This window comes from Ambystoma mexicanum, chromosome 4q (assembly GCF_040938575.1).
Source record: "Ambystoma mexicanum isolate Mex_15411 chromosome 4q, UKY_AmexF1_1, whole genome shotgun sequence".
NCBI lineage: Eukaryota > Metazoa > Chordata > Amphibia > Caudata > Ambystomatidae > Ambystoma > Ambystoma mexicanum.
The window spans coordinates 660,666,426-660,693,300 of NC_090928.1; the positions used below are offsets into that span (position 1 = coordinate 660,666,426).

Below are 26,875 nucleotides of genomic sequence, written 5' to 3' on the forward strand. Positions count from 1 at the left end.
TTGAGAACTGTATGAAGAGGGATGAAATTGTTGTTTGGTTAGTTGGCATTGCTGTCTTTGCAATTATGGGATTCCATCTAGGTGCGGTGCATGCTGACATTCACATGTCTATCTAAATGCAGCGCAAGCTAAAGTTCAGAATTCTAAGTTTGCTGCATGTTAAGAATCATTTCTATCTAGATGCGACGCAAACTAAAGTTAAGAATACTGAGTGTGGCACATGCTAACAATCACATTTCTATCTAGATGCGACGCAAGCTAAAGTTCAGAATTCTAAGTGTGGTGTATGTTGACAATCACATTTCTATCTAGATGCGGGGCAAGCTAAATTTAAGAATCCTGAGTGTGGCACATGCTAACAATCATATTTCTATCTAGATGCGATGCAAGCTAAAGTTCAGAATTCTAAGTGTGGTGTATGTTGACAATCACATTTCTATCTAGATGCGGGGCAAGCTAAATTTAAGAATCCTGAGTGTGGCACATGCTAACAATCATATTTCTATCTAGATGCGGCGCAAGCTAAAGTTCAGAATCCTGAGTGTGGCACATGCTAGCAATCACATTTCTATCTAGATGCGGCACAAGCTAAAGTTCAGAATCCTGAGTGTGGCACATGCTAGCAATCCCATTTCTATCTAGATGTGGCGCAAGCTAAAGTTCAGAATCCTGAGTGTGGCACATGCTAGCAATCCCATTTCTATCTAGATGTGGCGCAAGCTAAAGTTCAGAATCCTGAGTGTGGCACATGCTAGCAATCACATTTCTATCTAGATGTGGCGCAAGCTAAAGTTGAGTTCCCTACAGGTACGGCACTAGCAGAAATTGGCAAGTAAGTTAATATGCATCACAAGGCAACATTTACAATCCATTTACAGTGGTCACAAGTCTCCCTAAGTATGTATTGTCTAAGTCTATGGCAGTCTACGCTATGGAAGGTAAGTTAGAGTGACGGGGGTTTTCTCGAGTAGAGTAATTGCTCTACACCCCACACTCAGTTTTGTTGGTGTCTGCTGGCTTCCTTGGCTTCCCCTGCGGGACACCTGCTGACACTTCCTGGAGCCGCATCTGTTGGAGCCGCCCTTGGCCTTGGGGCCCTTAGCTGCTGGGGCTAGCGGCAGTGGGCTGCCCAGGGAGGAACAGTTAAGGCCGGGGAGCTAGCCAATCACAGGAGGGGGAGGGCTGGGAGGCGGGCTCTGTACTGAGCTAGCTGTAAAGAAGGCTCCCAGCAGTGTGTAATTGGAAACCAAACGGAAGGAGAAGAAATACTTGCCAACAGGGTCCATGCAAATGCCCTTCAGTTACACCTTTCCTCCAGAAATTAGGTTTTTATGAGAATGTCCCCAGAAATAGCACCTAACCCTTCCCTAGCCTCATAATAATTAGATCATTGCTCCCACCCCTGCACCCAGTCGCCAGTACTGCTAGCACAATGCAGTACAATCCAAGAGACATTACCTCATAAACGATATTTTTGGAGATTAGGATCTGAACCATCAAGGATTCAAATAGTCCTTGCTACCATGCATACTTCCGTATCACTTTTAAAGGAAATACCACCTTACAAACTAGTTGTCGACCAGCCAAACCAAAACTTTCAACTGTCACTGAGTGCTCAGGGAACATTCTATCCAGCACTGGTAAACAATCCTCCACAACCTTGCGAGTTTCTTCGAAATTACTATAAAACAACTTCATTTTCCACACCACAGATCTGTAATGCCCCGCTTTTAGTCCACTGTAGAAGAGAATTTCTCATGGTTTCTAGCTGTATTTGGGTCCGCTGGTGGTCTGGAAAGTTCTCTCCCAGTTACTGTCTCTGATAAAGGTCCAAAGGCTTCCCGTGGCGACCTTCCTTTGGTGTCTATTTTTCAATGTATGATTTTAATAAACAGAGTAAATATACGAACATTCGCACATCCATGATCTAGCTCAAAGAATGACCTGGTAACACAACCTGTATTAAAATACTCCTATTATCTTTAATTGTGATTTTGTAAAGTGCAAAACGGGCCCATTTACTCACTCCACTCTCGAAACTCCCCTTTAATTTTCTTTTTGTCACATCACAATAAAAATGTGCAGTTATCAAAATTAATACCATTTCATTCATTTCGAAGGCTTTATTCGTTTTAACCATTAGCACATACAATACACAAAATTAATATCCACTTCTCAGTAATCCAGAGGGTGGCGCTGTGAAGTATGCTAGAGAAGAAATAGTTAGTGCACTCAAAATCATAATACAAATGAGAATGGATCTAAACTCCCACAGCAGCTCTGCCTGCCCTCAACCGATCGAGATTTAATACCATTCATGTGAACATCATAAAGGCAAAAGACGAAAGAAAAAGAATCCTCCTTTGTCAGCCAATCTCGTCTACGTGACCAGACCTCTAGGAATTTGCTTTCTAAGGGAACGTTTCTACTGCTTGTGCCTGTGTAAATACCTGCACATTTCCTTTGTATTGCACACTCAACTTGGGAGGCTAAGACGAGGACATCTCCAAACCCAGTTTTGCAAAGTTCCTTATATACAGTAATTGCTTTTTCTTATAATTGAGTCTGAAAGAAACTGGCAATTTTAGGACTCCAGCTCATCAGACAACCTTTTTTTCAGTGTCACTTGGTGAAGTGCCAGCTCTGTCATGAATGTCAAAGGTCTTGCAAGAACTGAACCCATGCCCATCTTTTCGATCAGTGCCTCAGGATGAAAGCCGCACTGGCCTCAGGACTCCTACTGCCTCGTGTTGACTGTTCATTGGGTCTGCTGTCTCCAAAAATGACTGAATCGCTTATTAAAGGGTTCCTTCTCCTTGCAGTTGGAGGAATCCTAGAATCTTCCATGTGGTCGCTTTTCCAAGTTTCTCAAAGAATTCCACTGAAACCTCCACTCTTATTACTGGGGCCTCCCAGGCGCTGTTCTGGAATTCTTTTCCAGAGTCTACGTCTTTACCGTGGGATTTTCCGGCAAACTCCAATTGTTTCTCAGTTATCGGGCAACTTCCTCACTACAGGTCCTCTTTGCTGTACAGTCTCTAGTTTTGAGTCAGTTATTGATTCTTTCTCCACATTGTTGGAGGTTTTCTGGTGTTAATCTCTAATCTTAAGAAGGACTGTACTTTAGTCCTTTACTCGCGTCATTTGCATGCCCACCCTCATTCACACTGCAGTAATAATCCTTTACAAAATCTGTGGCGGATGTTTTCTGGAAATAGATTTTTTGGGGGGGGCTTTACACTTTTCCCCTTGGGTAGCATATTCTCATTATAGGAAGACTCCACAATGTATATATTGATATTGTGGTGGAGCATTCAGGCGAAGCAAGCCAGGGTATCCCTGGGATCCTTCTGACACAGGTATTGCATGTGATGTGTGAGTGAGCGCTCAAATGGTTATCATTAGATGGGCTGCATGTTCTCTTTAGAGCACTGTCATACTGCCCCACTCCTCTGATGGCTTGACCGCCTCCTTTTCCTCTCTGGCACCACTGCGCGTATGGTCAGGTGCTTTGCCATCCATCCCTCGTACACCTTCGCTAACTTGCATGCCTTTTTCCACTGGCCTGGCTGAGGTGCAATGTGTTGCTGCTCGCTCTGTGGATCGGCCTCTGACCATCCCCCTGCTCAGGTCTTGTAGAAAGGAGGTACAAAACACTCTGTTCCCCAGCTCTCACAGATTACCTCCCTCCCAGAAATGTTGGCTGGGAGCAAAACTTGTCCCACCTGGGAGACCACGCAGTAATGACACTGCACAGTAGCTTACATGGACTGCATCTTCCATGTTGCCTGAATGTGTTTGTACATACTACAGGACATGGATACCTTTGTAACCAAGTAAGTAGGGAGGTGGCACTTCTGTACCCATTGTTGATCTAGGTGCATCTACTCCAGCCCTATTCTGAGGCAGTTAATCCTGCTAGATATTTAGCTGTTAATGTATGCATGGGAATGAGCATGCTGCTACATGGAGGTGCTTCTCTGAACCAGTGGAAAAGCAATGAGCTGCACAAATGTAAGATTCTGAACCATGTATGAAAAAGAGAGAATCACTGCAGACTGGCCATAGCTACAACACAGCATACTTTGTCACACAATATATAGAAGAAGCCAGTCTACACCGATGATAACGCACCGACAAGAAACTAAGGGTAGCACCTCTGTCTGCATTGCTTCCTGCTACCCATCCCCTCTAGGGCCGGTGTGTATGGTCTGTCGTTTTGTACTCTAACTACCATTCTAACGTAACCTTTCGATTCAGTAGACAAGTGCTGCAACCCCTATGACAGGACGGTGTGCTTTGTCCATTTTCTTTGCCAGATAAAACTTGTGTGCCACAAGCATTAGGCATGCAGTTCTGAAAGAAGCCTCTAAAGCATTCCTCTTTGAGCTTGGTGATGAATCCCCTATCACATGCACTGCCATAATCTCCACAAGAGACTGATATTTCTAAAGTACTTGGTGCGGATTTTGGATGTGATGGAGAAATGTTAATGTGTTTCATATCCTGGTGTTCTTCTCTGATGCAAGAACATGTTTATTTCAGCCAAGACTTTATTCTTCATCACGAGGTATAAAGATCTTCTCGGCATCCTGCCCTATATGTCATTCCTTGTCACCATGGTGGGTGGTCCCCTTGCGCTAGAAAACAGAACTACCAGAACCAATGCACTTCTGCATGATGTTTTCAAGAAAACAGAACACAGAAAACAAGAAGAGATTTTTCCTAAATATCTGGGGTTATTGAGTTTTCCAGAGGTATGTCGTTGCAGTGTCTTGTTGCTTGATAAGTGAAGGGATGTCCACCTAACCTTGTTCTTTTAATGCTTAAAGATTTCAAGAAGTTTGAGATTTCCAATCTGTAAATAATGGGGTTGTCTGTATGGTCCCAGCTGTGTTCTTTTAATGTCACAAAATCTGAGATTCCCAGACTATAAGAACACTTTTGTCTGTATGGTCATGCATGCTATCCAGAAGTTTACAAAATAAGAAAGTCCCATTAGTTCTACAGCAGGCCTTCCAGATCACCAAGAAGAAACATAAATGAACTCTAAAGATACCAACAGAGGCTTTCCAGGCCTCAAGTTTCCTCAACTCCATAAAGGGATTGTCTCACCCGGAACAAACTATTTTTTAATGGAAATTACATCCTGGTGTGAAACACTTTCCTTGCTCAGCCTCCATTTGGTTATTCAAAAGGAAAAGCTATCAGTTGCCCTGATTTCCCAATGGTAGATTTTGTATAATGCCCCCCCCCCAAAAATCAGTGGATGTTGGCAGTTGCCAAAAATGCTAAGAGTGGACATTATCACACTCTGATCATGTATGCAGTAATATCTAAAGAATTCTGAAGACGAGACGTACTATTAGATAAGAATAGAAATGTCTTTTTCATCTTACTCCACACTGACTTTACTTTAAGATGTTATTTTTCCTCTCTCCAATAGAATTGTATTACATTTTACGCTGATGTCAACATATAAAAGCATTGAACTATTTAACTGTTCCTGACTTCCATTCCCCTTTTGCCACCCCTTCCCCGTGAACATTATTCCAACTTCACTTGGTATTGCTAGTTTCCCCACTGTGATGAATCCTGTGGAGTCCTCACTAATCCCCAGCTGAAAGTCTACTACCATGTGGCCAGGGGTGTCAGCCGCTTCCTGATCCTGACCCTGGGGGTGGTATTTGGGGGGGGGGGGTGGATCAGATGGGAAGCAATGGTTGTCGGCGAGAGGTGATGGCTCCAACAGGAGGGACGCAGTATTCTTCCCCTTTCTGTGAAGACCCTCCAATTCCAGAGTTTCCAATGGCATGTTGTCATTATTCAGAACCCTTTAATTGTAAGAACTTAAAACCTGCTTCTAATAAACATCTGAAATGGAACTTTTATTCCTCACATATACATAATACCTTTAAAACACATTTGATTTGACATCTGATGTTTACGATGATTGTTATGTAGACAGAAGTGTTCAACTATGTAACTTGAAACAGTGCGAAAATCCTTTGGACTCTGAGGACTGGGACGGTCCATTGTAATTTACACAGGCACTTAATTAAAAAAAAATCTAAACGCTGCTGTATTTAGTTTGGTTTTTCCGGGATCCCTATCAATAGTCAGTTGCATCTCCTCTTAATCATACAAAGATTCCTGGCAGGAGAGTATGCAGTTTTCTATGTTATCAAGTTTTAACAATAGCTCTTTTTTGCATTGCTTCTCTGAGTGGTCTAATCTTTTCTCATATTTTAACTTCAATACATCTGTTTAGTTGGTTATTTTCTAATGCTTCAATTCGCTCTTCCACTTAAATTATTTTTTCCCTTAGTTAGGATATTGTTTTAAGTAGTTCCACTCGTGTTGCTTTTAACTCACCCAATATGTCTCATCTTGTTTTGTGGTGGAGTTCCCCCCCCTTTCCAGCTTCTTCCAATGGAGTTATCATTTTGTCCTGTAACAATTTCTTCCACTCTTGCAAACTTATTCAGGTTCTCCCTCTAGCCTTTGGCTTCACTTCGCATTCAGAGGGAGAGGGGTCATTTTGTTTTGAATGCAGGGTAAGTGTTAAATGAGATGTAGCCCACTCCACTGTCAAACTGCTTATTTCTCAGGGGATCTCGAGGAACTATTCTCAGACCAATCTAACTGGATTCTTATCGGAGCCCATGTGTAGGCCGCAGGTGTCCTCACCTGCTGTCACAGACCTTCAAGTGGTGTGCCGCTCGAGCGCTTGTCTGGGCGCCTACCTTGCAAGCAGTCTTCCCTCAAGCTGTCGCTCTGTGTTCCCAGGCAGGGGAGCGATAATCTCGACTTGCACTAGATTACTCCCTTCTCTGGTTTGCTGCACCTGCCCATCACCAATGGGTAGTCTGCTTCTTCTTCTCCAATGGTCTCCCTCAACGTTAGAGTCAGCAAATTTGTGTGCCCTCGCTGGCCCGATCAGCCCAACATAATTTGGGTGGGTGGGTGGTACCGCTCTTTGTCGGCGATGGTCACTGCTCTGGTGTTAGGAAAGATTGATGTAGTAACCTAACACTGTGTGAGACTACGCAGCACTTGTCTAGTTGGTATTAGGTAACCCACCCTTTGGTATAGGGCTGTATTACACAAGTTGTTAGTGTGACTGACCAGCCAGGCCTATCTCTAAGAGGGATAAATGTGAGCTGTAGCAAAGAAATTTGCAAATACGAGTAGCCAAGTAACACTTACACTCAAGGTTTCAGTTATAAATAGTTATTTATTTAACATCAATTTTTAAATGAGCGTTCTTTCAAAAGGGCAAGATATGTAACAATCAAATATACTTTTCCAGAATCAGCATAAGTTTAGTCGATACTCTTTAGAGATGATTTTTACACACTTCCTACACCCGGAGGTGACTTCATTCACAAGGACAGTAATGGCATTTATACATCACTCGTACACTTTGCAGATTCAGAGGTTTCAGAAAAGAAAGGTTAAAAGGAAGGAAAAAGGTTAAAACAGGTTCTCTGTATAGGTGTGGACAATTAATCTTCCAATGAGATCTAGACCAGCCTTTCCCAGCAGTAACCGTTTAAAAACAAGTTGCCACCTCTGAGGGATAGAAATATCAAAGTCAATGGAGTAGAGAGTCTGCAGGGAGCCAGGACAGCCACACTCAATTGGAGCACAGTATCAGCCGAGGTACTTCTTAGATAGTAAAAGTCTTCCACAAAGTTGGAGAGTTTTGTAGAAATCACTTGTAGGGTCACAAGCTGTTACACTTGTGGAAAGCAGAGCTCAAATCAACTCTAATAAAAGTAGCCACTGCAAGTCTCAACTGAGAAGAGCAAAGCTAAAGACAGAGGTAAGTACCCCAAGTCTGAACAGTACCTCTGGTTTGAAGAAGTGGTCCGGCTGGATTCTGTCCTGTTGCAGCAATGCAGATCCTGGGTTCCTGAGCCTCAGTCGTGGGGACAAGAGGGAGGACATCTGGAGGACTCCTGCGGCAACAATTTGGAGATCGTCGGCAGCTATGGGCTCTTTTCGGATCAGCAGCACTTTGTGGTTTCAGCGCACTGTAAACGGCAGCACCGCAATTCTTGGATACCGGTTGGGCTTCCTTCACTCCTTGAATCCTACACTCTGGTGAGGGGACTCGAGCTCTGGTCGTCCTGCTTCTGGAGGTTCCATAGGAGACTCCTGGATCTTCTGTCCAGATTGATAATGTTGCACTCAACTACGGATTTCTTGACCCCCCTGGCACTCTGTTCCTGCAGCAGCAAATCAGTACAACCAGTCAGGGAAGATGGTCCAGTGTAGTTCGTCTCGGGGTTAGTTGGTCCCACTAACCAAAGGGAAGGAGTAGTCCCTGCCAGAGATTCTCATGTCGCTCAGAAAAAGGAATTTCAGCATAGCAGCAGGGCTTCACCGGGCAATTCAAAGGGCCAGGAGGATGCAGCAAGCTTTGTTCACGGTTTCTTCATCAGGGGTTCTTCCCAGTGGTCGACTCTGCCTCTAGTCCCAAAACCTTCACCTTCTAAGCAGGTTTCTCCCATTCATGCACAACCTAGGCTGTCTCTCAAACAGCAGGGGGGGCAGCCAGCTAGCCAATCAGAACGGGTTGTATTCAGGCACTCCTAGAGACAAAGGACAGAAGTTCGGGGACCTCCCACACTTCCTGCCTTTCCAGACACACTGGAGCCAGAGGCGAGTTACAGGACTGAAGCCCGCCAAAGGCAAAACGAACAAAGGGCTCAAACCTGGCTTGGCGTGCAGAGTAAAACCCAAGAAAGACCTCACAAACAGAAAATGGCAAAAAAAGAAGACCGGGGCCATTTTGACAAAATGGTCACCCATGGGTGCTATACTGCAGCTGAGGGTTCAGCCTGCGGTAGAAAAGCACAATGGTAGGAAAATTAAACCACAGCCACCAGCCGTTTAAAGTAGAGAGGGTAACATACATTTTTTTACATGAGAATGTAGGATAAGGGGCTACTAGGTAACCCCCTCCAGCACTCCACATATGGTAGGGTGTGCTGGGCCCACAAAGAGAGAAGATAAGTAAAGTCAATTTCACTTGACTATTCTTGGGAACAATAGTTCATACAAGAAAAGTCCTAAAGTCCAGCAAAAGAGCTGGGGTTCTCTAAGGTGGGAGGAATTCAGCACTAAAATGAAAATTCTCCCTAAGATCTGGTAAGCAACGTCTGTCACCCCTTTAGGCCACATCCTCCGGAGAATGGTTACAGACTGGATTATAGATCAAACAAACCTTCACCCTCTCGAGTGCTTACTTTATTAGCTTCTGAAAGACATGTCCTTTTGGCCATTTTGCCACTTTTCTGTGGGATAGGAGGGGTGGAAGGTGGGAGTACAGAATCCACTCTCTACATAGGTGGCCATTTTCGCTGTACCCCTGGTTAGTCTCCAAGATATTTATTTTATAAGGATTTGTACCGCGCATCTCTGCAATTTGCACGGTCCACAAGCGCTATGATGCATCTTGAAGGTAGAGTGGGGGAGGGTTTGGTTAGTTGGGAGGAAATGGAAAAGCAAGAAAGCAGTGCTTTGTGTTTAAGTTGCAGATCGGAAGTACCCCCAGGTCTACATGCTTGTACGTTTTCTAGGTGTAAAATGCAAGCGGCATTTAGGGCTTTGTGTCCAGTGGGGCACTGTGTACTTAGTAGGGGGGTGTGTTGGCCCGACTCAGTATTTCAATTGTAGTTCTAGGTGTATGTTTGTGATGTACGAAGTCTGGGGAGGGGGTCTTTTTTAAAAGCTGTGTGCAAGTGGCTGGTTTGTTTTTGTGTGTGGTGAGTGTAAAATGGAGAAAAATTGAGGATTAGTCAAAAGGAGGATTGTTTACGGTGCTGTAGTGATTTCAATGTATTGGTTTTGGTGCTGGTTGCATAATGGTGAGAAGTGTTTGGCTTCAGTGGTTCATGTGTCAAGATGCGCTCGGTTTAGATATTCCGTGAGACATGGAAGGCGTTCTTTTATGGTTTCGGCGTTTGCTTGATTTGAAGTCTTCTAGTTGCTAGTTTCCTTTTCCTGAGTGACATGCATTGTGTTCTCACCGATGGTCAGGAGCCAGTATGGCATTCCATATTGTAAATTAATCTTTCTGTTAAGCATTGAAGAGACAGGTTTTATGACTTTTCATACATTTCAGTTGGTCCTATACGTTGCTAATTCCCCTTGGTAGTGCATTCCAGTGTTTGGCCACCATAGTGGAAAAGGTAGAGTCTCTGCCTCTTTCTCTGCGAAATGTTCAGTTTTCTAACTGAGTTTCCTTTCTCGATGTTGGGTCTTCGTTTGTTGGTTGGTAGACCGAGATTTTCTTCGAGGGAAATTCTGCTCCTTTGCCTGCCAAGTGCTCTGGGGGTGATTCAGAGGGCCTTGACTGTATCCTTTTTTTGTTTGATAGCTAGTGATTGCTTTAAGAGCTGTTGTGTTCCGTCGTGTTGAACCAGAGTAGTATTCTATCTATGTATTGGATCAGCTCAATTATTTTTTGTGTGCGATAATCTGACATACCTAGGTACATTTTGTTTGCGTAGTCGATTGTTAAAGAATTTGGGAGATGGACAGCACTCTGTGTATGGGGGCGAAGTATGGCATACTCTGTTGGATAGAACGTAGATGGTAGAAGCCCTTTTTGACGGTGTCGTAGGCTTGGGGGGCCAGCTTCAGTCCATGATCTATTCAAATTACTAGATTTTTTATCAAATCAGCAGTTGCCCATTTCCAAATGCCATGATAGGTGTTCCACGTGCAGCGCAAGGTTATGGGCAAAGGGGGAGAGAATGGTGATGAGGGAGAAGGCTGAGAAAGGGTAATGCACAGAAGAAGGTGCCAGCTGTCCAGCGGGAACACAGGTTGACACTGGTAAATACAGTCTGTTTTAAGGCACCTGATTGACGGGTGCCTATCTCCAGGGTTCTAAAGAATGTATTGGTTGCATAAGTGAGTTGTTGTAAATGACTGGGGACTGTGCATATTGTACATTAACACGTTTAAAGAAATGCAAGATCAGAAAGAAAATGCATCTAACAAAATATATACCATTTTCAGGATGTTTTCTAAAAAGACAACCAACAAACTTGCATTGGGGCAGGCTTTGGGTGGGGACTTCATTGGGTGGGGTGGTGGTTTTCCAGAGTTCCCAAGCTCCGTCGATGGGAGAGGAAATAGAGATGCTCTGGTTGCCAGCTTAAAAAAAGTGAATGATCGCATGTGGGAGTGGCGCAGGAGGCAGGAATGGAGCGTGGATTTATATTGACAGATATAACCTGTGCTTCTTGTCTCCAGATTACATCGCGCTGCTCAACCCAGGTGATAATATAAATTGATCTAGTTAAATCCTTATTTCATATTAAGAGTGTATGCACATAACACGTGGAGCCGTGTACTTAAAACCAAGCCGAATATATCAACAAGTTAAGATTTACGCAATCTTCAGCTATCACCCAATACTTCCTTTGCCTAAGTGTGGTAGTAACGCATTGACAATTTAATGATATGTAAAAGAGGTCACCTATGCAATATGAATTTGGTGGCTTTGTTGCAAGGGACCCTGCCATACATGAGGCGGGTTGTTGGTGTGGTACCGGAGAGCGGGTGAAAAAAACGTAGGTGTTGATGAGTGTAGGCGTGACGTACACGTACAAGAGTCATGAGTACCAATATGGTTTTATGGGGTTCAGTGGTCAAACTGGGTATGTATTGGATCAAGAGGGTAGTGCCCGAGATCTGAAAAATCACACTGCTTGTTATAGGTAGGTGGCTTTATGTTCAGTGTAAAGAGGATGGAGATTTAGAGGCGAGTCTCTGAGTTAAGTAATCCTCATTTAATATGAAGTGGGCTGCTTAAATATAGTGTCTTAAGTTATGTTATTGTGCATTTGTTTAACTCCTTATATACCATTAGTTTGTTCTCAAAGCACTGCGGGTTCAACACCCTCGGGGACTGTAGTTCAGGTCACTGGAGAGAGTGGGGTAGAGTATAGTGCTTGGGTGCACTCGGTATGTGTGTAGCCAGTGTGGTTTGGGTGGTGAGTGGCTGCATTCTGAAGCTAGGTGCGGTGCGTTAGCAAGGCTTTTAAACTCAGGGCCTCATTACACAGCTATTAGCACATTGGTCCATTCCGGTAAAATACCGGCACCGCCTTGGTGGAAAGGGGAATTACCGCCCTATTCCAAGGTTGGTGGGGCGGTAATTCCCCCTTCCCCCATTGCCCTTCCCCATTCCCATTTTTGCACCATAGGGCATAATGGGAATGGGGAAGGTGCTAATTACGGCACCGGAAATTGCGGTACCGTAATTAGCTCCCTGGTCCCTTTACGGGTTGGTTTTTAACGCCTCCAAAAAGCAGGCGTTAAATTCTCCAACCCGCAAAGGGACCTCGTAGTAAGGCGGTAAGGGTTTACCGGTAAAATACTGGTAAACCCTTACTGCCTACTGTGTAATGAGGCCCTCAGTCTGCATTCTGGCAGTGGTGGGGCTTGTGCATGCTATTGTGTGCAACTAGGCCGATGTATTTATTTGTTGCGTATAGCTGCGTTCTAAAGACTGTTGAGGTGTACATGAAGGTGTGTAGGGATGTGTGCAGCTAGGCTGTGAAAGAACAAGAGAGCAGCTTTTTGCGATGCACCACATTTCAGACCCTTTGCAAACGTTTGTCCCTACATGTTCCTGCTAAAAACCTAATTCCTGTGTCCAGAAACTTCCATTGGTTGATTTAAGAGGTTAGGTTTTGAGATCAGTTACTATTTCTAACAAAATTATAGAAAGGCATGGCTGTAATCTGTAGCTACCATGCCCGCTGTTCTGGACAAAGCAAGTGGTACTTTTTTCAAATGTTTTAATTTGTAGCTTGGCAATATGAAAAGAACATTGCTCCTGTACACAAAGGGGCTCATTTTCGAAGTCCCAGGAATTTGCCAGCGGGACCAGTTACGTTCATGTACAGAAGTTTCTGCTGCTGAATTTTCCTTTCTGGTACGGCGATGTGCAAAAGGGAGGGGGAAAAAACACAGCATACAAGTTTGTACACTGCTCTTTTGCACTCCACCGTGCAAATTGAGTAAATGTGCGTGCCTTGTAGTGTACGCATGGCAGGCAATGTTTACAATGGATTCCTGTGGAGTCGGTGCCGGCGGACTTCATAGGAATCCACAGCATTTGCGCCAGCATGGAAATCCATGCCCACCAAATGCTACAGCATTTGTATGGCGCCGTAGAGGAAGGGTGTGGCAGAAGCATAAGGTCCTTCCACTCTACCGTCCAAATCAATGAAAATTACTTTTACGTGTTTGATTTCTGTTACAGCTCCAGTGTTCACGTCTTAAAAAGTAGCTTCTTCTAACCCCCTTTTTTCTGCTCTTCTGATTTCAACAGCCTAAACCCACCAAGGGGAGAATGCGCATCCACTGCCTTGAGAATGTGGACAAAGCCCTGCAGTTCCTCAAGGAGCAAAGAGTGCACTTGGAGAACATGGGGTCGCATGACATTGTGGATGGGAACCACAGGCTGATTCTGGGTCTCATCTGGACCATCATCCTCCGTTTCCAGGTAATTGGTGCACACCATTAAAACCTACCTCTACCCGCTATGCCGGCTTCTCCTTCAGTGCTGCTTTCAATGTTTAGGTCCCTTCATACTTCATAAAATGTAACTTGTCTAGTAAATTGTTTTGTTTTTACAGTCGTTTTTAAGAAATTATTTCAGTGCTGTATCCGCATCTTATGTTTCAGTGTTGTGTTTTTATTGAGTAAAGTGTTTTCTGCTGGGCTTTCACACAAAAGCCAAGTAGAAAATTGAATATAATAGACGGCTCTATATTCTAAATTGTTCACAGCCTTTTTCCAACACACTAAGAACTGTGCTCTCTGTCTCTCCCTCCTACGCCCCAAGAACAATGCTCCAGAATGAAGGACACCTCGAGCTTCGGCTAGGGGTGTCACGGTATTAGTTTTATGACGGTACGATAACCTTCTTGCCAAATGACGGTATATCGTGGTTATCGCGGTATAGCAGGTGGAGTTAACTAATCTTAACAAATATTTTCTAAAAGGTCATAAATTGTCAGATTTATCATCGCAAACAAAACCAGGCACCCAGGGCCAGAATTGGGCTTTTCAACATACTGTCCACTGAAATGCCATCCCTTGCTTCCACCAAACACAAGTGTGGAGGAAGCCCTGCTGCGACTGGCAAAGCAAACTGAATAGCTTTTCTTAAGTGGTCATTTAGGCTTTTAGCTCCCCCACTGGCTACTGGTGAAGATGAACATGTTGCCATCTTGATAACCTGCATGCCACAGATCAATGGAGGCTGATGGTAGTATACACTTGTGCGCATACACATATACACGCGCACACACACTCTCTTTATGTTACAGCCTTTAGTTTACTTACGGGCCAAAAGGTGTTCAGTAATCACGGACATGTTACCCTTTGGTATGGCAGCAGGGAATACCCACAGAGATGAGTGAATTTCGCAGTGTGACTTATTATATGTAAATTCAACGATAGAACCAGGGAAATCCTCCATTGTCATATCTTTAGCAAACATCCATTATAAATATATAAACCCCAAAGCCAACCCAAAGTAAACCCTTTTCCTTCTTGGCACTTTATGTATTCTTCCTATTCCTAACATATTGATATTGTGTCAGGCACGTGTGGTTTATGGAATGGCATTAAAAACTGCTCCAACTGAAACTACTTTGCAGACGGCACATCCAACAGTGCAAAGCCAAGACTGCGCAGCACTTGCTTACTGCAGCCTTTACAAATCAGATTGAAAAGCACACTTAACGATATAAACGGTATACCGGTATAAACAATGTGACGGTTATTATTGTTCAATTAAGTGGTTCACGGTATCTTTAACGGTATACCGTTATACCGTTACATCCCTAGCTTCGGCTACACATTAGAGGACAGCTGTTTTACACAATAGTCAACCCCATGTAGTGGTAGCTTTTGTGCATAGAATCGTGCAGGTTTTATCCATATGTGACTGACCTTTCTAATATTAAGAAGTATTCATTTAGGGCGGAGTGGCTGAAGAGTGGTGCAGTCTGTGGCAGTCCCTGGAAGCAGTCTGTCTGCAGTTACCATTGTTGAGCAAGGCAAAGATTTTTACAAAAGCTCACTTTCCCCACGGAGTGGCTGAAGAGTGGTGCATTCTGTGGCAGTCTATGGCGGAGAGGGCAGAGGGAAGGTCTGAGGCCTCCTCCCATGAAGGTTCCAACGCTGTAAGCAGGGAGGAGGACCGGCGCAGGCTTCGCAGCTTCTGCCCTGTACCCAAGGTCGCAGCAAGTGTCCCCTCACAACACTACCTTCATAATCATTAAAGGGACCAGCGGCTAAAGTGCAAACTTACTGTGCTCCGAGGGTAATCGCGACCAAGCAGCACGCAAGACTTTGGAGTCGTCGGACCTTCATCAACCCCGGACGCTGGCTGGTGTGCCGGGGGACCCCTGCGCAGAAGGTGGAGTGTCAGCTGCAGTTTCACCCCTGATCCGCCCTCAGATCTTTGCCTTCCAGCCGGGCCTCCTAGGCCACTCCCCCACATCCTTGAGTCCGGCCCCCGCACCATCAGTGGCCAGCGGGGCACTCCCTGCCCTTTGAGGAGGACCAGGGGACCCCATGGACGGAGAACTGGAGTCTAACGCAGAAGAATTCTGCAGAGGCGAAGTCCAATGCTCGGCGGAGGGCGCTCCGGATTCAGCTGTGCGTCTGAATGAGCTTGAGGACGAAACCCAGCGTAAAGCTCTATTATCTGGAACTTCTGAGGAAGCGTTAAATGAGCCGCCCCATGATCACGGGTGGGGGGGAGAAAACACAAAACTGTATGACCCAAATATGCCAAACGAGGGTGAGACGAGCACCTCGTGTAGAGAGGAGGCGTATTTGGAAGAGAGTAAATCCAAACGCTCTGAGGACGGTAAAAGTAATGATACACACACCAACACCTTTAAACACGCTCCCCCCCCCATTGTTCGGACCTTGACTCAACTCCCAAGGGGAATTCGCAAACAGACTTAAGTTTGGTACCCATAGAGTTGCCTCTACATCCTCTTCAACTTGGGACGAAGTCAAACACATTAAATCCACAATATTCAAAACAGCGCATTGGCTCTGGGCTAAAACCCCAAGGGCCTGCCTAATGCCACAATAAATCAAAGACCATTACTTCTCAAAACATAAGAACAAAACTGAAACGACCATCCAGGAGGGCGCTACAGATCACGTCGTCTACGTCCATCGCACTGGAAAATTCTTTGAACATTTTTTTCACAAAAAACACTAGGTGGAAACAGTGCAGCCTCGATGAGGTGATGCAGACTTACTGGAGGCTTTTCTGGATGCCCAGACCACCTCCAAAATCCCCCCAGTGGAAAACGAAACAAACAGGTTGGGGACCTTGACTCCCAGGAACCCAAGTAGGAATCTGGATAGCGACCGGATTGGTCAGGCTCCCCCTTATCCCCCTCAAAACCTGGAAGCCTCAGCACTATCGACCACCGGGGCTTCTATTCTAACGGCCGAGAGACCATCAGAGAAAACCACATGAACCTCCCCAGGTGGCTCAAGATCCGGCCCTACAAACGCCAATGAGCAAACCCCAAGGGCCATCTCCAAAAGATGATCTATCATCAGCACTTCTTCTCACCTCAACAATCCCTTTAAACCATATACCACAGGTGGAATTACCTACTTCGACTCCAGAGAGACCTCAGGATAAAACATCGGCAAAGGAGCCAAGTCCTACAACAGAACCAAATCTTCATCTTTATGAGGCTCTTGGCCGTCTAAAGTCAGAAGAAAAAGTGCATCAACAACCGGTTTCTCAAGTGAAAACCCCTGTGACCCCTTTGACTCCTCACCATTCTTCAAACAGAAGACAGAGTGATCTCTTCTACCCTACTCAAAGACTCAACGGCCAATAAACCTGACATTCTTGCAATTATGTCTTCGGTTACTGTAGCCTTAGCACCTTTTTGTAAATTATGAGTCTATCAACGACACCCTTTAGGACCATACATCAATTTCTGCAGTGATGCATTCACAGTTCATTTACTTGGAGGTCTACATAAATGCCCTGGAACGGCGACAAAATGGCTCTATTATCTCCGACTACACAAACCTCTTTCATTCAGTAACTGAACCTGTCCCACAGCTGCCACGTTCGGGTGCCAAGCAAACAGCGGACTTGATCACTCAAACAATCTTTGGCCTCTACCTTACCTCGGAAACAGGGTGAGAATCCCCCAGTGACATCTATGGGGCTTGTACCCTAGCAAATTGGGGATTCAACTTGTAAAATTACAAGCTCTGTGGATCTCTTAAGCATCTCGTTAGAAAATGAAGTAACTCTTGCATGGACGACTTGGCTCCAGAAACAACAAAAAGACCTCTGAAGCAGACTATCTCAAAAGAATTTTCTACGACACAGGGTCCCCAGATTCGTAGTGCTAGCATATTTTCACTACCTAAAATTACAGAAAGCGTTAAACCTGTCTTCGGCTCGCGGAGCCTTCAAAAACAGCTACGCAAAAACCTAGGAATCCAAACATAATAGACGTGGGCCTAGCTCAAGGAAAAGTTATCCAAACCACGACGAAACCATTGGAACTCGAAGATCCAAATTACCTCGTGTAGGGGGCCGCTGAAACTCAATCTTCCCCAAAAACAACAGAGGACTTTCTGAACCAGAAGGACTTGATGGACCCCACCATCCACCATGAGGTGCCGGATGGCAGTCCAGTGGAGGCTCACGCCCAACTGTCAAATCCAGTTGAATACAAGCTACAGACTGTTCAAGTCGACCCCCAAAGTCTTCTGTACTTGAGTGACCGATTCAAAAACATTTCCGATACCAAAAAGAAACCTACATCTGCAATTTACTCACGGGACAGTCCTTCAAACTTTGGAAGCAAACGAACAATCAGTCAAGCTCAAACTATTGTGCTAGAGAAGAAAGATCCCCGGGAGCGATCAAGCAACAAAACAATCTTCTTTGAATTAAGAAAAACACAAACGACCGAGAGAAACACAGAAGAGCCCTGCCAAAAGCCTGCTTCGTTTCGATGGCTTTAGAGACAAAGGAGATCCAACCTTCAAGTTACGTCAACGTTCAGGAAATACAAAATACATGGTACTGAACAGAAGTACTGGCACAGTCTTAAACTTGTTCCACAGTATATCTTCACTTAGATCAATAAAAACAGACGACTTTAAACTTGTGGAACCCACTCAAGAAGGCAAAAAAGCGATGTGTCACCTATACATGACTTCAAAAACGGCCGATAACCTACTAATTGGCGCCTCAGATACACTTTATAAACAAGGTTTTGATCTGACCCTTTTAAAAACTGGTGACAAATCTCAACATTTTACTGCTCAAAGCCAAAATCTACTGAACGGCCAGTGTAATTCAGACCAATTAGCTGGCCTGACGTTAAATCTTGGCAAAGAAATTCCATCTGGACCTCGCAACTTACCTTTACAACAAAAAAATCCTGCTCCAAATGCAACAAGCCAAGGTGGCTCAACATCAAGAATCATTGCTTTTTCTCCAACAAAACGTGACTTCTCTCGCTGCCCAAGTGGCCCGCTGACAAATGGTGGCCCGACTTCCTCTTTAGCCCTCGAAGTAAGGACACCGCCTCAACAAGAAGTGAACAGGCACGACCTAAAACAACAATCCTAGTCATGGCTCCCGAATATTCTCGCTGAAAGACTCAACACATAGCCATCATCTTCTCAGCAAATCGCTCAAGCCTCTTCATCACTTTCTTTGGGCTGCTGGGATACAAGGAGCTTTCACTATTTTACTATACCGGGTGCCATCGACCTTGATCGTTTTGACATTCTATGCCTTCAAGAACTTTGGCTCCAAGACAAACCGACTCTGGACGGCTTTGAATCAGCATTTTCACCAACGAAGGTTGGGGCAAGGGGTCGCCCATCTTCAGGATTGCTGATCGCCATGGCTTGCATATCAAGAAAATACTTTTGGTTAACCCGTTTATCCTAACAGCACTTCTCTCCTGGTTACGAGAAGACAGAACGATGGGCAAAATGCGCTCAACTGAGCTGGTGATCGCAAACTTCTATTGGAATCCGAAAGGGATCCCAACAGACACCCTTTTGGAGTTGGTCACAGCAACAATGGACTCAACCTTTACAGATTTTCAAGGCGCTGACTTATTGATCTGTGGCGACTTAAATATGACTTGCCCATCTGTGACCCCTGGCGCCTTAGTCGCAATCTGTACCCAGGAAAAAACTCAAGTCAAGGCATGGTGCGACCTAATGACATCAAGAAACCTCTTTTCTTTTTTTATTTTTTTTTTTTATTTTTTTTTATTTTTATACGGTTTATAATAAACCTTTAAAAACAGAAAAGGAAGATATAACCCATCAGACAAACACAAGCGAGTTACAAAGCTTCACACTCGATCGATCCCAACTTCATACATCAAATACGACCACAGGGACATGAACTTGGAGCAGTGATTAGACACGAGGCACGCTCGTAGTTTCTAAGTTGTATGTTCCCTCATCCTCAAGCTGTTCAAGTCGTGATGCCATAGCTTCCAAGAAAAAAGTTAACGCTAAAATTAGTCTTTGATCGGTTGCATCAAACATTAGTTGCCACCAGTCTTTTACACGATAGGTCGCTCTTTCCAACGCGATACTTCCAAATTGTCGAGTTCTATCCTCAGTGAGACCCACGCAAAATAGAACAAGATGTTTTAAAGTTTCTTTGGTTTCATTACACAATCGACAAAGATCAGAATGCAACTCATTTTTTGCCCAACAGTTAATTCTTTCGCGAGTTTTAAAAATATTGAAACGAAACATCATATAAAATCTTCTTTTCCTTTCATCAGGAAATTGTTTCCAAGGAATGTGTATCTCGTTTAACGCTCGTTTTTCACCAGGAGCAACCTCTTTTCTCCAGCATGGGGTCTGGCATGGATTCACATGCTCATGAATATTCCCCGTCGTCAGGCTGGGAATCCTCGGTAAAGAAAAAATCAGTATCAGTTTCGTTTCTGATCTGTCTTTCTTAGTAGTAACCAATCACTGATCTCTGGGTCATACTGCCCCCAGCCAATGATTGCCCTCTCCCTAAGCCCCGCCTCTGGCAGCCATCCTCAGATTTTTACTGCACGCTCAAGTGTTGGGAGTCCTCGTGCTTTAGCTCTCGAGTTTTTGCTGCATTTTTGCGCTTTTTCAGGAGATTTTCTCATTTTTTCGGTTTAATCGAGCCTCAAGCTCCACCGTTTCTACTTCCGATAACGGGGACCCGTTTCGGCATTCTTCTACACCCCTCAAGGGTGAAGTTTTCGTCGAGTTTACACTTCTTGGAGGATTCCGGAAGATCTGCGGCCTACCTCAACGGACATGGCCCAGGACAAGGGAAGCTCGACGCCCAGATCCAAGCTGTTCAGGTGCTGCCCTGGATGCGGATTACAAAACGTTTTCAAGGAGGACGAGCATTTGCAATGTCTCTACTGCCTTCATGAGGACAAGACGCACGTGGAGAAGGACTGTGCGTTCTGTAAGAACCTTTCCGAACAGACCAAACAAGATCGTCGTTCCTGCCTCGCCGCCTGGCTGGAGAAGGGCACAGCAGGTGAGAAGGCGAAGAAAAAGTCTGAGCGGGCTTCTAAGTACTGTGAGGGCGCCCCGGCGACGGGGGCTCAACAGAGGGCCAAGCACCGCGAGTCCGCGGGCACAGGGAGCGCCGAAAGGTCTGGTTCTTCGGCTGCCAGGCAGGGCGCGACTTCCCCGGCACATTCAACCACGAGCCAGCGTTCTGGTTCGGGGAAGAGGAAGTCCGAGAGCTGATTCGGGGAAGAGGAAGTCCGAAAAGCTGCTGGAGCGGCCCCGGTCGATCTCGAAGGGGGAGCGAGGCGTTGACCCTCCCCCCCAAGGCGAAGGCCCAGGACGCACCTAAGGTGGTGAGGGCTTTGATCCAGCCGGCAAAGGCCTCTATCGAAGTGGTCGCTGCGACCCTGGCGAAGCTGGCTGAGACTACGCCAGTGGAAACGGCCTTTGGGCCCAGAGTATCCCTGCCACCCCAGAGGGAATCCTCTTTCCAGCCCATCGTTAAGACCCCCGTGAAGTCCCCGGCGGAAAAAGAGGGGGGGGGGGCCGGTGGCCATTACAGACTCTGAATCAGCCTCTGAGGAGGAGCTGGTGGAAACCGAGAAGGGCTCAACGAGAGGTTCATAGGCCTCAACGAGAGGTTCGAGAAGGTTCGATCCCAGGGGGCGGTCCCCGCTGACATGATCGAATATAGCGACGAAGGCGACGAAGAGGGCCCAGTGGAGCGGCCATCCCGTCCGTCGCAGCCATTACCCGAGCCCCAGGATAGCTCAGCGGCCATTTTGTTGGCGATCCAATCCTTATGTACCGAGATAAGGACGAGATTACCACGGACCCCGACGGAGGATCCAGAACCAGGCCCGTCGGGAAACCCTGCGAACAAGCGGAGGAGAGTCCACCCCTCCCCGCCCTTCGTGCCCGCAAGGCCTGTGGACCACTCATCCCCCTTGCCAGACCCTAGAGAAGATACGGCGACGGATACGGGGACGAACAACGACGGCGGCGATGACGCAGCGGACACCCCGTCATCACCCCCCCGCCACCCACGGGCTGCTCCAGCCGACAAAATTGGCTCCTTTCACGCCATGATAACCAGGGCATCCGAGCTCTTCCAGCTCTGCCCTGAAGAACAAAAAAAGGAAGGGTTTCTTTACCAGCGACGAGAAGCCAAGAGGAAGATGGTCCTCGCGGTGCCTTTGCTCGACATCTGGAACAAGGGGCTTGCCGTCCTCAAGAACCCTTCCACGACGCCCGCCAAGAGGGACAGGTACGAGAAGAAGTACCGAGTCCCCAATGCTGCCCCCTTGTGCCTCAGGGCCCAGCCCACGCCGGACTCTGTCGTCTCGGCAGCGGCTAAGAAGAAAGCGGCGGGTGCAGCGGCTTCAACTTCCACTTCCCCGCCGGACAGCGAGGGCAAGAAGTTGGACTCCATGGGACGACAAGTCAACTCGTCGGCGGCAACGACGATTAAGGCGGCCAATGCCTTAGCGATCGTGGCCCGCTACGACAGGGAGCTCTGGTTCAAGATAGCTCCCCTGCTAGACTTCCTGCCTGACGACAAGAGGGCGGAGGCCCTAGAAATTCTGCAGGAAGGCGAGGTGGCATCGGATCACGCCATAACGGTGGCAACGGACATTGCCGATACCGGATTTCGCCAACTGGGCAACAGAGTTTGCCTCCGATGACGAGGATGGCTCAAGGCGACGGACTTTCGCCAGGACATCCAGACCAGAGTGTTGGACATGCCGTTCGACGGCAACAACCTTTTTGGTAAGGCGGTGGACGAGTCTCTACAGGCCATCAAGACCGACTCAGACGGCCCGGGCCCTATGGGTGCTTCAACAGCGACGGCCCTTTCGGAGCTCCGGAGGCAGACCGGGTGCCTCCAAAGGATCCAGCGGTGGCTCCTCCACTTACCGCCAGGCGGCCCACTCCTCTTCCCAGGAGGCCTACAGAGGTCGCGGCAAGCAAGGGGATCCCGCCATCGTCGCCAAGGCGGCAAGGCCGCCTCCAAGCAAGACTGACCCGGCTGTGTTGTCGGGGCCCCCACCGAAGTACCCCGGTGGGAGGCCGGCTGACGAAGTTCGTCAGCGTGTGGGAGTCCATCTCCACCAACCGTTGGGTGTTGGACACCCTGGCCAACGGGCACTCGCTGGAATTCCAAAAGAAGTGCCCTCGCATTCCTCCCGTGGCCAGGAAGGAGAATCCCGTCCCTCAACTGCTGTTGGAGGTAAGGGCGATGCTCAAGAAAGGTGCCATCGAGCTCGTCCCCAGGAGGCTCTGGTGCTCCGGAGTGTACTCAAGGTACTTCCTCGTTAAAAGAAGACAGGCGGTTGGCGCCCCATCCTGGACCTGCGTCGGTTAAACAAATACATCAAGGTACAGAAATTCAGGATGGTCACCCTCCAGCACGTGCTGGGACAGCTGGAGGAAGGCGACTTCCGATCGTCGTTGGACCTGGGGGATGCTTACTTCCACATCCTAAAAGGACACAGGAAGTTTCTCAGGTTTGTGGTTTAGGGACGCCACTACCAATTCAGAGCCCTACCGTTCGGATTAAAGTCGGCACCCAGGGTATTCACCAAGTGCCTGGCACCAGTGGCGGCGCGGCTGCGCCTGCAGGGGATCCACGTCTACCCCTACCTGGATGACTGGCTAATCCGGGCAAGGACAAGGGAACTCACCGTCGAACACACAGCGAGGACCGTCCGGTTGTTCACGGAACTGGGGTTCGCCATCAACTACCCCAAATCCCACCTGGTTCCATCGCAAGTAGCACTGTTTCTAGGAGCGAAGCTCGATACAGTGGAGCAACTCGCCTCCCCGTCAGAGAGGACCAAGACCATCCTGGGCAAGGTGCGGCGCCTGTTAGCCTTGGACGTGGCCAGGGTGAGGTCCATCAAGTCCCTTCTCGGGATGATGTCCTCATGCATCTATCTTGTACCCCTTTGCAGACTTCGGATGCGTCTGCTACAGGAGTTCCTTCACGCCTGCTGGTTTCAGGGGACGGGCTGCTTCGAGGACTGGTTCCCTCTCGACGAGGAGTTCCGTCGGGCGATCCTATGGTGGGGCACCCGTGCTCACCTCACTACAGGCACAGACTTTCAAACCCTGGCGTTTCAGGAGACGGTGACGACAGACGCCTCTCTGGAGGGTTGGGGGGCCCACACCGGAGATCTCCACGCAAGAGGCCTTTGGCTCCCGGAGGAGAGGTCCCTCCACATCAACATTCTGGAGCTCCGAGCAGTGTTCTGGGCACTCAAGTCATTCCTTCCGTCCCTCAAGGACAAAGTGGTGAGGATCTTCACCGACAACACCACCACGATGTTCTACATACGGAAGCAAGGGGGCACCAGATCCCCAGCCCTATCCAAGGAGGCCCAGGAACTGTGGCACTGGGCCGTCGCCCAGGGGATGTTTCTGTTTCCCTTCCACTTGGCAGGAATAGAAAACACCATCACCGACTCACTCAGCAGGGAGCTGCACTCGTGCCACGAGTGGGAACTACGCCAGGACCAGGTGGATCGTCTCTTCCAACGATGGGGCAAACCCCAGATCGACCTGTTTGCGACGGCGACGAACTCAAAGTGCCAGAGGTTTGCCAGCAGGTTCCCACAGCTGAGGAGCATGGGCGATGCTTTCTCGTTCCCCTGGGACGGCCTGTTTCTATACGCGTTCCCTCCGTTGCCGTTGCTGCTCCGCCTCATCAACCAGCTGAAGAAGTCCAGGTGCAGAATGATCCTTGTTGCACCGGCGTGGCCAAGGCAGATCTGGTTCCCGGACCTTCTGGACTTGTCAACGTCCCCGACAGTCAAGCTGCCGGCGGACGCGGATCTTCTCTCCAGAGAAGGAGGCGCCATTCTCCATCACGACCCGCAGTCGCTGAACTTGCAGGCCTGGCTCCTGCAGCGCTAGAGTTTGGAGGGTACAATATAACGGCTGCTTGCAGAGAGGTTCTTGCAAAAGCCAGGGCGTCCTCAACTCTCAAGTGTTACGGTCATAAATGGAAGAGGTTCTCTGTCTGGTGCCGTGCACAGAAGATTAACCCTCTGCGGATTACGGCCCCTCAAGTAGTGCCGTACCTGTGCCGTACCTACTGTCACTGGCCAAAGCTGGACTGGCTCACGCCTCCATCAAAATGCATCTGGCTGCATCTCCCGAAATACCAGGACTACGGGACGGGCGTCCTTGTGGTCTCATCGCCTGGTGAAGGAATTTATGAAGGGACTATTCCGATCATTCCCGCCAGTGAAGGCTCCTGCCCCGGCGTGGGAGCTTAATGTGGTGCTGACCAGGCTCATGGGGGCCCCATTCGAGCCTATGCATTCAACGCCTTTGAAGTTCCTGTCATGGAAGACAGCGTTCCTCGTGGCCATCACCTCCGCACGACGAGTGGGAGAGATCCAGGCCTTATCTTGCAAGCCTCCATACTTGACTTTTCATGACACGAGGGTGGTGCTGAGGACGCACCCCTCCTTCATGCCCAAGGTGCCGTCAGACTTCCACATCAACGAGCCCTTGGTGTTACCAGTTTTCTTCCCGTCGCCTTTGGCGCCGGCCGAGAGGACTTTGCACTCGCTGGATGTAGCTAGAGCGCTGAAGTTCTACGTGGACCGCACAAAGATTTTTCGGAAGACGTCACAACTGTTTGTGAACTTTGGGTCTGTGAATCAAGGGAAGGCTCTCTCGAAGACTTCCATTTCCAGATGGCTCTTTGGCTGCATCATGCACTGTCACCGGTTGGCAAACTGCCCGGCTGTCCGAGAGCCCATTCGACCAGAGCGATCGCTGCTACCACGGCGTTCCTGTCTGGTGTGCCCCTGCTGGACATCTGCAGGGCTGCTACGTTGAGGTCGACGCACACCTTCACAAGGTTCTACTGCGTCGATCGGGACTCCAGGGAGGTTTCCAGGGTCGGCCAAGCAGTGCTGCGCAACCTGTTCGCCTAAGGTGAGCCTGGTGAGGAGGTAAGAATTGCTTAATGTTGAGTTTTGGATGTAATGCTTAATGTTGAGCCTTTGCCACCTCCCGTGGTTGCATGTGTATACTGCTATGTATTCTTTTATTCATGAGCATGTGAATCCATGCCAGACCCCATGCTGGAGAAGGAACAAGTTACTTACCTGTAACTGTTGTTCTCCAGCATGGGTCTGGCATGGATTCACATGCGAACCCTCCCACCTACCCCTCTGCGGCTCTTCACTTGGTCATACTGCCACTTTGCGTGCTACCAAATTTTAGGATGGCTGCCAGAGGCGGGGCTTAGGGAGAGGGCAGTCATTGGCAGTATGACCCAGAGATCAGTGATTGGTTACTACTAAGAAAGACAGATCAGAAACGAAACTGATACTGATTTTTTCTTTACCGAGGATTCCCAGCCTGACGACGGGGAATATTCATGAGCATGTGAATCCATGCCAGACCCATGCTGGAGAACAGTTACAGGTAAGTAACTTGTTCCTAAGATGACCACAGTACTCTGGGGCACAAACTTTGCGTCGACATGGGAAAGGGGGCGCTCAAATTCTATTAATGATGACATCTTTGCTTCACAATCATTCCTACCAAACCTCTCTGAAGCAAACATGATAAAAACAATGCAAAGCGACCACATCCTCTTGTATATAAAGTGGGTCTCATCCACCACAACAAACTCTTACTTTGAGACAGCTGTAGAACCAACCGGAAATGGAAATCGCCTGCGTTTGTCTGCTAATAACATCAAGACGCTAACCGCAAAATATACAACCTCGGAAAACGATACGCAAGTCGACTGTAGACCTCTCCTCGAACCATTCAGAGGTATAACCACTAGGGCTAAGAAAACAGGCAAAGCCCAGAAACCTCACACTCTCACCTTTTGACCCCCCTTTTGGCATTAAACCGAAACAAAGTCTGTAAAGCCAAAAGGCTTGCTGCCCAAGTCAACACCGACCAGAACAGGGCTAGTGCAAAAGAAGCAGTGAGGAGCTATAAGTCCTGGCTGAGATTCTACCGCCTGGACCTTTACCAATAGGACTCTGCCGAAATGTTACAACGAATAACCGATGCAAACTCCCGAGACTTCTGGAAGTTAATCGGACCTTTGGCAACGTCTCAGATGAACTACTAACAAATGGAATCTCTGAAAAAGGTTGGGTAAGATTCTATTCAAAGCTGTGTGAAGCCCCCATGTTGGCCCTTGAAATAACATTACCTAACAATTCCTCGTCATGGGTGGAACTTCACGACATTCAAGATATTAGGCTATGTTTAGCTAAGCTGAAAAACTCAGAGC

General features: G+C 47.4%; 1 protein-coding gene across 2 annotated transcripts in view; it reads left to right on the forward strand.

The window, feature by feature from the left end:
- Nucleotides 1-26,875, forward strand: part of SPTBN1 (spectrin beta, non-erythrocytic 1) — a 964,524-nt gene that overhangs the window by 451,402 nt on the left and 486,247 nt on the right. For both annotated transcript variants that reach the window (XM_069608234.1, XM_069608235.1), the window contains one exon: nt 13,364-13,537. In XM_069608234.1, coding sequence (XP_069464335.1) covers nt 13,364-13,537 — 174 coding nt within the window. The remainder of the gene's footprint in view (nt 1-13,363; nt 13,538-26,875) is intronic.